General features: G+C 46.6%; 1 protein-coding gene across 1 annotated transcript in view; it reads right to left on the minus strand.

The window, feature by feature from the left end:
* Positions 1-211: 211 nt before the first annotated feature.
* REEP1 (receptor accessory protein 1) overlaps positions 212-13,777 on the minus strand; it is a 54,121-nt gene continuing 40,555 nt past the window's right edge. The window contains exons 10-11 of the mRNA XM_075709876.1: positions 5,389-5,528; positions 212-2,879 (exon numbers count right to left, since the gene is read on the minus strand). Coding sequence (XP_075565991.1) covers positions 2,808-2,879; positions 5,389-5,528 — 212 coding nt within the window. The 3' untranslated portion in view covers positions 212-2,807. The remainder of the gene's footprint in view (positions 2,880-5,388; positions 5,529-13,777) is intronic.

Consider the following 13,777-nt stretch of genomic DNA (forward strand, 5'->3'; position numbering starts at 1 on the left):
CCCGAGAGGCCCCTATAGCTGGGCTGTTCTTACTTAAGCCAGCTCTGTTGCTATTTTACACCACTGGCTGAAAGAAAGCCTGCTTTTAGGAGGAGGCATCTGCGAGCGGTTAGCCGGCCCGCACCCTCAGAGCCCGAGGTGGGAGGAAGCTGAGGATTGCTCCCCACCAACCCACGCCTAAGAAGCCACCATCCATTCATCCATCATCCATCCATCCATCCATCCATCCATCCATCCATCCATCCATCCATCCCGGCGTCCTCTCCCTGCTCAAGTCCTGCAAACTCATTTGCCAGGAGGGGTCAGCATCAGCGCGGGAAGGCGAGGCGCTGAATCGGGCTTGTTCCTTGGCAGAGGCTCAAGAGAAAAACTGCAACAAAAGACTTCATGTCTGGTGTTTATTCTGAAGGAACGCAAGTAGCCAAGGAGTGAAATGACAGACCTGGGGCAACACCTGTAAACAACCTGTGTGTGCAAGATGAGGAATCAAAAGCAAATGACCGTTCCCTTCTGTACACAGAACGCTACAGCACGAAGTGTACGTGGTTAGGCATTCACATTTCTTGTCTATCTATACACAAATATACAGCTCGGTTGATAAATTAATACATTTTTGCCAGAGATATGAAAAGGTTTATTTTTCTCATTTGTACAGTGAATGTTTTGAGAGATATAAGGCAACTCCCTTGTCAACAATTTCACCTCAGCACTTAAGAAATGCTAAACAGTCAAGTTTACAGTAAAACAGCAGATTAGACGCACATTTACTAATTTTAGTGAGAATCAATGTTAATACAGCGTGTCCAAGAATAGAATTTGTCAGATGTTATGTAGCTCTATGTTGTTGGGGTTTTTTGGCATAATTGAGTGCAAACTTGTCAGCTTCTTTTTCATCTTATGGCAGCCCATTGCATAGCAGGGAAACATAGCTTGCTTGCAACAGGATTTTATTTTCTGCTAACACTGCAGGCAGTTTTTCTATTTCTTTTTTAATGTTTGCCAAAAGAAATCAAATAAACTCTAAAGCTGCTTAAAAATAAAACACACAAGCTTAGCTCCTCAAAGCTTTTGCTGAGCATCTTCCAAGGACTGACTCTCTTGCAACTGCTATTTAGACATGTTTGTTGGGCTTTTTTTTCAATTTACATTCTGAAGACTTTTTTCCTTCTTACCCATTGCGAAATATCATTGAATTAGCACATGTAAAGGAAATAAAATTCTCAGGTAATGAGGCCAAATACTGTGGCAGACACAGGAAATACCTGCTTGCTTTTTCCACTTCCTAGCCAGGTCAGATAAACATCTGTGTGTGCGCGTAATTTATTTCTCTCTTCCCCACGTATGTAGGAAGCTCTGGGGGAAACCTCAGGGATCCGTCAGACAGGGACAGCTGGGACATTGATGCATCCCCAGCAGAGAAAAGGTTTCAAAGGCCACTTCAGATTTATCTCTGAGCCCGATACGCTCCAGCCGGCTATTGGCATCCTGGACTGCTGCACCTGAACTAGATTAACAGTACTGTTCATCATCAAGCCCGTGTGCTGATGATCCGTTAGTGATGGCATGTCCTACGTAATGCTAAATGTTTTTCTAGCCTATGCGACAGGTCCAAGAGCAAACACAAAGGGCCACGTAATTAACTTATGTGTGAATCTCACATGCTCAACACTTACAAGAGACACCAACTTGAAGCACAAATACACAAACCCTACCACGTCTTCCTCTTCTTTTATATTTCTCATTTATATATGGATACAAATACACCGCTCCATCTGGTTCTTGTGGTTCTAGCCAAACTCCATGCTACAAGCGAAACTCCAGGCTTCAAAAAGCAGCTCAGACCCAGCGCCCTGCTCTGCTCGTGCAGGTAAAACAGCAGCACCTCACCAGGAAAGCGGAGCGCTGGGACTGACACTGGTGCAGGCAGGGGGGGAAGGTGAGTTTTCCCCTGGAAGCGCGTCACTAAAGTGATCCTAACTTCTGTCGCTGCAGCTAGTACAAGCCTGGCTTGCTCACGCTTTTAAAACTGGCAGTAGAACATTTGCTGCAAGCGATACGATCTAGTTCTGCTAGCCGCCATCGTTTTCCACACAATACTCTCCTGGCTCAGGCCGATCAAAATTAAGACTCCCCCTTCATTACGTCGTTGAAACCATTCATTTTCTCTTGCGTGTCTCTTCCTCGTCCTCTGTAAGTGGTTCTGTCTCTATGGGTTTTAGCGCAATGATTTTCTCAGAATACACGTGATTTACTTGCAGAAAGAGAAACAGAGTTGCAGCTCAGCTTTCACTAATGAATCTTGGGAGATTTTGCGCAGTCAAAGTACTCTGACGTTTGTTACATCATTCACGGTCTTGAGGAGGAAGGGAGGAAAGAGAAATCCATGGTTTCTGCAAATCCACTTCATTAATGATAAAGCCATAAATAAATACACTGTCAATGTATCATCATGAGTAACTGATTATGTTTGTTTTCGCTGTGCATTCACAGAGCTAGAGCTATGCAGACACAAATGAGAACTGTAAATGTACAGCCTTACAGGATTAGCGTGAGTTGGCGTACACGCTGCAAACGACACAAGGACTCTCAACCTGCAGGTGCCTGCCAGACTGTCCTACCCACGTCACGGACAAACGCGAGAAGCTTGTAACAGAAGGATGCAGAGAGAGAAGAGGGAAAGGCCATGTCTACAATGCTGTACATCAAAGCACATCCATCCCACTGCTGTTTCCTACATTATGAACGAGTAGCTCTTTAAGGCAGAAGAGAGACATTCTGTGGATCTTGGTGCTATTGGCTCATTGCACTCACATTGTTTCAGTGGCAGAGGACGAGGTACTTTTCTTCCTGAAGCGAGGTCTAAGGGTCCTAGGCGGTGCCTGCAGAGAAGCAAGAGAAAACTTCAGTGGCGTAATAGGAAATGTTTTTTCTTTCCTTAAAACTCACCCATCCTTGTGGCACCTCTGTGACAATGATCCTATTCCAGGCATGAAGTCATGGAGAAGCAGATCCCGGCCCTGAAGAGCATTAATGAATGCCCAGCTGAAGACTAACCCCTTTAAGAAACCCATCGTAGTCCTTTACCCGGGTTACACCAACACCTTCCCCTCTGGCGCTTGGTTAGAAGTGTGGCTGAAGATTGCTAATAACATAACAGTCCAAGGAGACAGGACAAATTGGTGCCACTTCCAGCAGCTCTTAGATCAAGAGAGCAAACCGGTGGCAGAAAGCCAGCTCTGGTGTCTCCCAGGCCAGCCGGCACTGCCCAGCCCAGCCACGGCCCCTCTGAGGACACATCCCCTTGGGGCGTGACAAAGCTGAAGGGGTCCCCACGGTGAAACGCACTGGGCCTGCGATTCTCACAAGGCAGAGCTCTTCTTTTAAAAGACCAGCCCCTCGCTTGGGAGACAGGCCAGATGCAATCTGTCAAAATTATTTTAGAAGCCAACTATTGCAATTCTGCCTCGCAGTCAGCTGATGCAGAGAGCTTTAAAAAGGAGCCCTGAATGCCCAGGAGGAGCCAGACCAACTCCATGAAATTGGTTTACTGTGATTAACCCCGTTCTCCAGACTGAGACAGAAATTAGTTAGACAAGCAAACAAACAAAAAAAACCAAACCTAATCTGCAGTGCATACTTCTCTCAGAAGAGCTTTGGCATAGCATTGTGTCTTGCGAGCTTCACAAAAAGAAATGGTTCCCAGATGTTGCGGAGGAGCACCAATTCTCCGTGTGGAGGCCTGTCATAGCATCATGCAACACTGCAAGGCCTGGTAAGCTCTTCTACTCCATTTACATAAATATCCAAAGCTTTATTTTCTTTAACAGCATCAACCTACCTACCTGTAAGACTACGACAGGGTCTTACCATTCATAAGTGAGGACTTTGTAATTTCTATTTTATAGGACTTTCCAACCCAAGATCATGCTGTGTTTCCACATTCCTGTGATGCAGCAAGGTATAAATATTCATAAAGACAAGGAACTGCAGTGCAGCGAGGTTTTGTTTACACTCCATCTAAATCTCCATCTCTTCCAGCTTGCCCATAAACCAAGGTAGTTTTTCACAGAGATGGGATTAATCCAACACCCCACCCCATCTTCCAAGCCCAAAATTTTACCCCAAGTCCCCACTGTGAATCCCCAAAAGCACAACAGAGCTGGATGGGATGGCTGCATCCAGAAAGGCACAGCCGGAGGAGAAAAGCTGAGGAAGAAAGCTGCTGTGTACAGGAGGCAGGGATCCCACACCACCCCAGACTCCATAGCTGCTGGAGTTGCTATCCATAAAGCAGGAGCTCGGGGACACAGCCTGATGACTACAGCAGTATCTCCTGCAGCTTGGGAGAAGGCTGCTCTTTGGGAAGCCAGATGGCTCTTAAAGCAAAGCAGCCATTAACTCCACAGAGAAGACTCTGAAATCAGGAATGAATAGCTCTGCCTCCTCTGGGAGGCCACTGGACAGCTCTGAGAGCAGCTACAGAGGCTGCACCTTTCCACGGTAAGAGCAGAGCAGCCCAGCTTTTGGTGAGATACCCCAGAAGTAGGACGACCCACCACAAGGTCACACAACTGCTTGCCACACCACACTGCTCCGGCTCGCTCACACTGAGCCAAGGGGAGAGTGGAACAAGCCCAGCTCCCCCATGGTGGAGATCTCCCGGCTCGGATCTGAGAGCTGCTGGCTGTGGCTCCATCCCCCCTGCCCACATCTGGAAGGAGTCTTTGCCTACAGCATCTCCCATGGAGGTTTTATTTTCTCCACAACAAAACGTTGCTAAAATTGCTTTTGGCAAAGCACAGTGTGAGATCCGCATCTCCTTTAGTTCTTTTGTTTCCATGAAGCAACTTAAAGCATACTTGTGAATACAGCGCCTGATTCAAAAACCTATCGAAGTCATGAAGGAAGAACTTGCTGCTGTTTTCGGTGGGGTTTGGCTAGGTGCAAACTCAAGAGAGAGGGACGGGGCTCTCAACTGCGAGCGCTCTGGCTGTGGGTGCTGGCTGTTCTCACCGTAACTATCCTGCCTTGGGGGTGAGAATGTATTTTCCTCTACAGACCTGAAAAATCAACCAGCAGCCGATATCCAAATCCTCTCACCCAAATACCTCCACATTAGCACATGGTTTAGAGCTAGATACAAGTTTTGCAATTCTGATCCAACTTTGAAGTGCCTTATAACTATTATCTCCACAGGCACTAATTCAGACTTCTTTCAGGAAATCCACACATGCATAAAAATGAGCTAACCCATAGCAAGACCCACCCCTGAAAGACCAGAAATGTATTGTTTGGACTCTGTTTTTAGACCAGAGAGAGAGAGACATTCCTTCAGCTGAAGATTCAAGGAATGTCACAGAAGGAGGAGCCTTGACAATATGGAAGTACCTCAAGGGGGTGATCCTTCTTTTTGGGCCTTTTGTTCATGGATGCACAATCCAGTGAATCATTCTCTTCATCATCTGAGAACACAGAGCCTTTTGTTTCACAGTTTGCCTCAGGTGGCTTTTCATACTTATTGTCCACACCTATTTAACACAGCCATTTACAGTCTAAACGTGAAGACAAAGGATGAGGAAATCAGCAACGGTTTGATTCACACTCTGCTAAATGCCACATCACTGCAAAGCCATGCATCTTCCAGGGATTAATAGACAGAAGATTCACACACCACACTCTAGTAATAGCAGCTGTGGGGTTAGAAATCAAAAGGTTTTTGTTTATGAAGCTATTATAACTCTATTGGGATTATTTTACATAAAATTGAGACTAAATTCACAGCCTCTGATGTTCTGGAGGTTGACTCTCGAAAGATTTGGTTTTGTTTGGTTCAGGGATAAATAAAATAGCCAATTTCTTGAATCACTGATTCCATCCATAGTTCCTGAATCTACTGCTTCCAGAAGGAGTGTCCTCTAGAAGACACCAAATGAGTGTTGAAGCCCTCTGGGCCATAAGGAGAGCGAGCTGCCTGGGATGCAGAATATGAAGCATGGCAGCACTAACTGACTTGAAGCTGAGAGAGCTCAAGCCAAGCACCCAGCCCGAGACCCACTGAAGTTAACCAAAAGCTTCAACGGGCACTGAACGGACCCTCAGCAAATGGGTGTGTTGCTGCAAGACCAGAGCAGGGAAAAGTCTCTCTTCTGTCACTCTGGAGTAAATCTTATGGAGCATTAACTCCACTGATGGATCTGAAGGCAGATTATGGCCCATGACTACAGACCACTAACGCCTGCTCGGTGGTTCTTAACCTCGTAACTTATGGCAGGATCTTTGTGGGACTGGTCATGTTGCACAACACAATCCATTTCCAGCCTTAAATACCGACAGTGAAACAAGATGGTATTTTTAATGGGCAGTCCACAGCAAGAGGTACAGCAAAGAGTGACCAAGCTTTCTGCATCTCCACAGACAGTTTCTTGTCAGCAGGGCTGGAGCTTTCTTTGTTTGACTGATAGTTAAGCTTTTTTCACTCTGAACCATGTCAGGAGTGGGAGTGTTCGCTGTTTAGATGGCATTAACCACAATTACTGTCCCTATACTTAGACTGTTGTATAAACATACATAGAAATAATGCTCTGTGCTTCTTGTCTCAGCCTGACTGCAAGATTCTGCTGGACCAAAGACGAAAACCCAAAGACTACAACGAAAGAGGATTCTTAAACGTGTAATACTTATTAATCCATTTAGATCACGAAGCACAAAAGAACTGAATTCTCCAACAGCCCTTTCAGTTGGGTAACAGAGACAAAGGAGAAGTGATTTGGCTACAGCAACACAAGTCACGAGCAGGTCACTGGGGCTTCTCCAGTGCCAAATTCAAGTCAGCAGCAAAACGCTCTCAGCCCCTGCGTTCAGCCCGCAGGATGTGGCTGCTGTTCGAGAGAGCGGTGCACACCATCCCCTGGCCACTGACCCTGTGTCTCTACCCTTTTATCACCATTTGCATGGGCAGGCTGGAAGATACCATCGCAGGAAGAGCTGGAAGTCAACTTTTTCCCACCTGTACTGAAAATGCTGATATGGACGTTGCAGAGAGGTCCAGGATAATGCTGAATTGTTGGGGGGGGGCGGTTTCTATATATGACTGTGGTGTTAAGACTACACTGTGGGGAGAATTAAATGTTCTCTAGACCACATGGCAGATCAGTCCAGGAACATTTTATTTTAATTACTGTTTTATCCTTCCACTTGGGAAGTGAGATATTCAGGAGGACCCTAGCTTAGGTCATCTTGGATGTAGGAGTTGGTCCTTGTGCCTCTCTAAGACAATGAAAAATGGAGTCAAGTTTGGTTTTAATGCTGTTTGTTCAGAGCTTGAGCAAAGCCTGAACCAAACATGCCCAAATCTGCAGCCTGGGGGCTAAGTACTGCCCCAACACCAATTCATGAGTGCTCCCAGCTGCCCTCTTCCCCAGAGGTGCCTCGGATGTGGGCTGCAGGCTGGCCCAACAACACACCCCCAGCCACGGGCTGCTGCGAGGAGACAACGGCTTTACCCAAGAAAAAGAGGACTTCAAAGGGGACAGGATGGAGGGATGTTGGAGAACCAGAATTAGAGCATTCAGTGATCAGACTGCAGAGATGCTGGCTGCTGAAGCTGAGAGCATACAGGATTAGGCGAATGTGCCCTGCTCCCTTTCTCCTACAGCCAGCCACTCCGCTGCAAAAGGACACAGAAGGAACCGTCAGCCCTGATAACATTCCTGGGAATCCCATGCTTTTCTAGCGCACGTTGCTTTCTCTGGTGTTATTCTCTCTCCTGAATTGGGTGCTGGGCTAAAGATATCCAGGCAGCTCTGTCACCTGCATTGCCCATCTCCGTGACAGGCTGTCCTGGTTTCAGCTGGGATAGAGTTAATTTTCTTCCTAGTAGCTGGCATAGTGCTGTGGTTTGGATTTAGTATGAGAATAAAGTGATAACACACTGATGTTCTAGTTGTTGCTCAGTACTGCTTACACTAGTCAAGGACTTTTCAGCTTCCCATGCTCTGCCAGGTGCACAAGAAGCTGGGAGGGGGCACAGCCAGGACACTGACCCAAACTGGCCCAAGGGCTATTCCATACCATACGGCATCATGCTCAGTATAGAAACTGGGGGAGTTGGCTGGGGAGCAGCGATCGCTGCTTGGGGACTGGCTGGGTGTTGGTCGGTGGGTGGTGAGCAATTGCATTGTGCATCACTTGCTTTGTATATTCTTTTATCATTATTATTATCATTATTACTTTCTCTTCCTCTGCTGTCCTATCAAACTGCCTTTATCTCAGCCCATGGGTTTTACTTTTTTTCCCCGATTCTCTCCCCCACCCCACTGCGGGGGGAGGGTGAGCGAGCGGCCGTGCGGTGCTTCGCTGCTGACGGGGGTTAAACCACGACACTGGCACAGCAGAGGCCCAGCCTCCTGCAGGCTCTTCCATTCTCCCCATCAGCCTGAGCATCATACCCATGTCCTGGAGCTGCTTCCATGAAGATCAAGAGGAGAGCTCAGCCTCCAAGGTGGCACATACTGCTTCAACCCCCGCAGCAGAGAGGTCTGTAAAGTCCACTGGAAGTCGGGCTGAGGCCCTCTTCTCCCCTGCTCCATCTCATTGTGAATGAGCACTGAAAGCCTGCCAAATGAGGACCAGTTTTGCTTCAGCCTCACTGAACTGGAAAAGGCAAGAAGCGGGTCTACCCCAGGCCTTTCCACTACAATTCTGACCATTGCCGAGAGCAGATTTTGAATACACAGCGCCCTTTTTTTAAGACCTGGAGCAAGAAGGGAGGATTCCCTGCCTATCCTGGCTTGGGAAGGACATCTCTGTTGTGGGCAATCCCAACCTCGTATTGATCTGGGGTGCCAGACTTTGTCCCACGTTTGTGGAAGCATTACGCTCTTGTGGGACTGGAGGCAACTCATCTCCAAAGGGCTGCTGCTGCGCGACTGCCAACTCTGAAGTTGGGTTTTTTTGTGAATAGAGTGATGACAGAGTGAAAAGCTAATTTTCCTACAGAGTCCTCTGCAGGAGAAAATGTAAAGCAGGGGATTAACCAGAATAATAAGCACACATGTGAGGAATTAGTGAGAAAGGAGATGAAGGCTTAAAGTGAGTGGATGGGTTCTGGGACACCAAGGTTTGTTTCTGGAGAAGGTGAAGACTGAGGAGCAAAACATGTCAGGGCTGGCACAGGCTTCTCAGGACAGCACTTGCCCTCGGGTGACCTCCTGTGTGTTTCTAAGAGCCGTCCTTAGGATGGGAGGCTGGGGGGGCCTCAGGCCATTATCAGATGTCCCCGAAGTGGCAGAGCCAGCAGCGTGTGCTGAGCCAGCAGCGTGTGCTGCTCCAGGGAAGCAGCTGGCAGCCCCAGGGCCCCTGTCCCAGCCAGGAGGTGGCTGCGTAAAAGCATGGACCGTACGCCAGACGTCTCCCCGGCTCTCTCATCTTTGGGAGACTCTCACTCCCCATCTCGGAGCAGCCTGTGTTTCGGGTGTCTCCAACTCTTACATTTACGGCTCCACACCTTTGCGTGGAGGGGCAGAATCGCTGCAGAATCGGGAAATCGGCTGGTGTGCCAGGGCTAAAGCTGCTGCTGCCTCTTGCAAACGTCTTTTCAGTACCCAGACCAGACTACACTCCTCTCTTCACTAAGGCAAGACAGAATCTGACTGTAAACAGCCTGAGGAAAGGGACCCCTTAATTCCAGTTCCTATCATGCTATCCTAATTCCTTCAAAGGGAACCGATACAACTAGCACGTTGTGTGGGAAGCCCTGAAGCTGGGCATATTCCAAGTTAAAGTAGACAGGGTTGGGATCTAAGCTATTAAATGCACCACAGGGAACAACCCAGCACAGACAAGGGAATCATCTCTGTGATTCTACATGGGCTGAAAAATCTCACTTGCAAAACTCTTTCTAGAGCAACAAATGGGATTCAGTAGCAGGGTGTTTTTTCAGCAATTGCTTTGATTTAGGCCCTGATCTACGCTGTTGTTTAAATCCAGAGTATCTCCTATGGATTTTCACGAGTACAACAGAGGTCAGGGCCTGGCCCACTCTAATTACAGAGAAGCAATGGGACTTTGATCTAGATCCTCTGACAAATCTGGACACTTAAATAGAGTTACAGTGGGAATCAGGCACCCCAATACCTTTGAAAGAAGCTGGACCCCCCTTATTTTCCCAGGAAATACTTCTTTCTCCTGTCACTGTAATTCTTTGGGAGCAATGGGGAAAAACACCGTCAGAGACTACACGAACCAGGAGCAAGGTATTGTATTACTGTAATGGAAGATAAAGTCACTCCAGAGCTAAGCCTTTCCAGGGGATAATTCATATAAGGAGGTTTGCACACCACTTAATAAGAGCAAGAGAGCAGGTATTTATTATACGATGGTGATCAGCTTCTTTTCCCTGCAACAAAGACAAATTTGCCATCATTTCCGAAAGACATTGACCCAAGTCATGTACTTCCCCAACAGTTTTCACTGCCAAAGCAAGAAGTTAGCAGCAGCCAACTCCACCAGCACTCACTGCCCAGGAGCCACAAAACAGAGGCAGACACCCTTTCCAAAGCTGAAGTGCAACCAAAGCAAACAAGTCTAATCACATCAACAAAGTCATCCATTAATGAAAACACATCCCACAAATGATTAAGTTGTTAAGTGCTAGTCTATTCCAAACACCTCAGAAGAAAACTCATGCAATCTGTAACACTTACATCAGAGTCCCATAATATTTACATAGAGAAAAGGAAAGAATAAACTGTTAGGGGAAAACATTTGGGTGTAGAGGGGGAAGGAACATTGTTTCAGAGCACAGAAATCTTCATCTTCACTTTCATATCTGTGGTTCAACTGGAGTTTATTAAACAACAATGAATGTTTTAACTTTCTGTTGCTAAAATGCAACTGTACTTAAACAGCCTACCGATTTTCTATGAAAATTTTTCCTCCCCTGAAATAACCAAAATAACTATGAAAGTATTTTAAAATACCCCAAGAAACTCGCAAATTGCCATTCAGAGGTAGTGTTGTGAAGTGATGCAGATCATCCTGTAAAAATTTCATTCAACATTTAGTAAAGGGAAGTTTTAAGGAACAAAATGCCTAGAGCAACGGAGGGTTGTCATTTGTTCTTTAAGCTCAATGAGAGAAAGGTTAAAAAAACCAATCAGTAAATCCTCAGCACGAGCTGGAAGCAAAACTGGCTAAGAACAAAAATGAAACCACCTACATCATTTAATTGAATTAGGTCAGAGATATATGAACGGCCCCCTTGATGCAAAGTCAAGTAGTTTTTTAAGTTTTTTAACTTTCCGCTGTAATAATCTAATCTGCAATTTGCAGCATACCACAAAGAAGGGGTTGGATACATCCAATATACCAATAAGGTGATTCATTTAAAGCACAATTAAGTGAATGTGCCATTAAGGTCCTCGCTGGGCTGTACTGCTGATTGTGTGTGACCTGTCACCTTGTCTTCAGAGTGACAACCACATGTAGGAAGAGATCCAACATTATTTTATTGGAAAAACTCCAGGAGCTGGCTTTATGCTGCAACACCTTGTGGATGGCTGACTGAACTTGTTGGCTAGGCTGACCATCAGTCACTGCTGAGCTGTATTTTTTCAGGTGTACATTACTCTATCCGTCACCACTATGGAGCACAACCCTGCGGTGCACACTCAAAACCCAGTCCCATTCATCACTACTGTCCTTGCAGCACATTTCTTACATTGCCTAAGGCTCCTGATCAGCATTTCAGTGTTAAATGCCCCCTCAAATACATGCAGCCACAACAGTTCTCCTGATGCACAGCTGATTCTTCAGTATCTGCTAGGTAGATTTATTCTCTGCAAGGATTAAAATTGTTCCTCCCTCTCAATCATGCCACAGCACCTAAAAGACATTAGTTGAGAGAATACCACCATACATAGTATTTGTTACTTCTTAAATGCCAGTTCCAAGCAAGCTTGTTTAACGCATTAAGCATTTACCAGGCACTGCCAAAAGACAAACACATCCCCGGAGATCTTCACTCTGTCCTTCCTGAAGGGGAAAAAGAGCTCTTACGTAATTGTACCATCGTTCTTTAATGCTGTGGCCCGACTTTCCACAGGCCGTGAACACAGAAGCGATAAATCAGAAACTTGTGTAAAGACCTGAAAGGAGTTTTGCCAGCAAAGGCCTGCCACTGAACAAGAGCAAGAAGAGCTGACACAGAAGCTGTCAAGAAGACACGCTGGAGTATATATAGTGGAACACGCTTGTATTTAGTGAAGCTGCCCACAGCAAAGGAGGATGAATGTCCTGAATTGTGTCAACGCTTCGTCATGTGCAGACCATGAGGCCAGCTGGAGTGAGCCAGCTGGGCAAAGAGCTCTTCTGCGAAGCAAACAGCTTCAGCGGCAGAGGAGCCCACCACCGCCGACACCGATGGATCTGCTCCTGTACGGGCTGCGCTCACGCTGCGCTCAGCCTGGTCTCCAGTCTCTGCATAAATGCACACGCCATGGCACCTGCAGGCCACATCCTCACGAAACCCTCTCCCAGGATGTCATCTAGGGAGCAGGATGGGCCGACTTTTGCTCCCGCCAGCCTGTGCTCTCCTAAGAGCTGTGGGGGTTTCTGCAAGTCAGCCAGAGAGAGAAATAATCGAGTTTCACCTGCAAGAGCATTAAGGCAACTGCTCCTGCCAAAAAGGCTGCATCATGGCTCTAAACCAGCCTTTAATACTCCTGCTTGAGGTAAGGCTTGACTGTCTGCCCATTTTGATTATAAACTCTTTGGAAATTAGCACTGTTAACGATTGTACTCTGAAACTGGCTACACAAAAGTTTGCACCATGGAAAGATAAGTGCCAATAGTTCGGGACAACTTAGTCCCAGCTAAACAAACTTAGCTTCTTTCTTCTCCCTGCTTTTTGTGGTGTTCAGAAAATGTGTTCACATTACGTAGTCCGCTCTCTAAGCTACCAAAGCTGCACTTACAAAAGAGCATTTTAAACGGCAGGCTGTTGTCTGAGAGTGCATTAATGCATCTATTGCCTTGGAGACAGAGAAAGGGCAGCCTGTGGAGACAGAATGAACCCTCTATGAGATAGAGCCTCAGCATATCCCTATTGACATGGTCCAAGGGACTGAATTATGTCAGGGGGGAGGAAATAGTAAGACAAGCCAATCTGAAAGACAGGGCAGGCAATTTAAACCAGATCAACATGACTTTGGGCCCAATTTGTAAACATATTTGACTGATTAATGCTTTAGCATCATTAAATGACTTTCCTAAGATTAATTCATGTCTATTAAGCACTTAAGGATTCAGTGATTCTTTTTATAAATAACACTTTGAAGTCAAATCCATAAAATCGGTTTAGGCTAAAATTAGACGGGTGCTAACAAAATGCACTGTGAATACAAGTGTTTCATGATTGCTTAAACAGACATCACCTTAAACAGGCTTCATTCTCCTGCACATGGCACACACTCCAAAGGTGCTAGTGCAAAGAACCGGAAAGGACAACAGGGAGGGGGACAAAGTAAATACGAGGGTTGGTTTGGCACCTACGCAGCGTGCAAGGAGACAGTGTCAGGCTGAGATCACCAGCCTCCAAACATTACTGCTGCACAGGGCTGCACGGCACATCAGGTGCAAGGCGGTGGGAACGCACACCCTGCTCTGGAAGTGCCGTGAGCCAGCAGCGATGGCTGCAGCACGGTGGCAGCACTGCGGTCCTTTGGTCCCCCTGCTGCCATCCCCAGGTTGATTACAGTGTGCAAAATAAACAAAAAGC

This window comes from Pelecanus crispus, chromosome 4 (assembly GCF_030463565.1).
Source record: "Pelecanus crispus isolate bPelCri1 chromosome 4, bPelCri1.pri, whole genome shotgun sequence".
Lineage (NCBI taxonomy): Eukaryota > Metazoa > Chordata > Aves > Pelecaniformes > Pelecanidae > Pelecanus > Pelecanus crispus.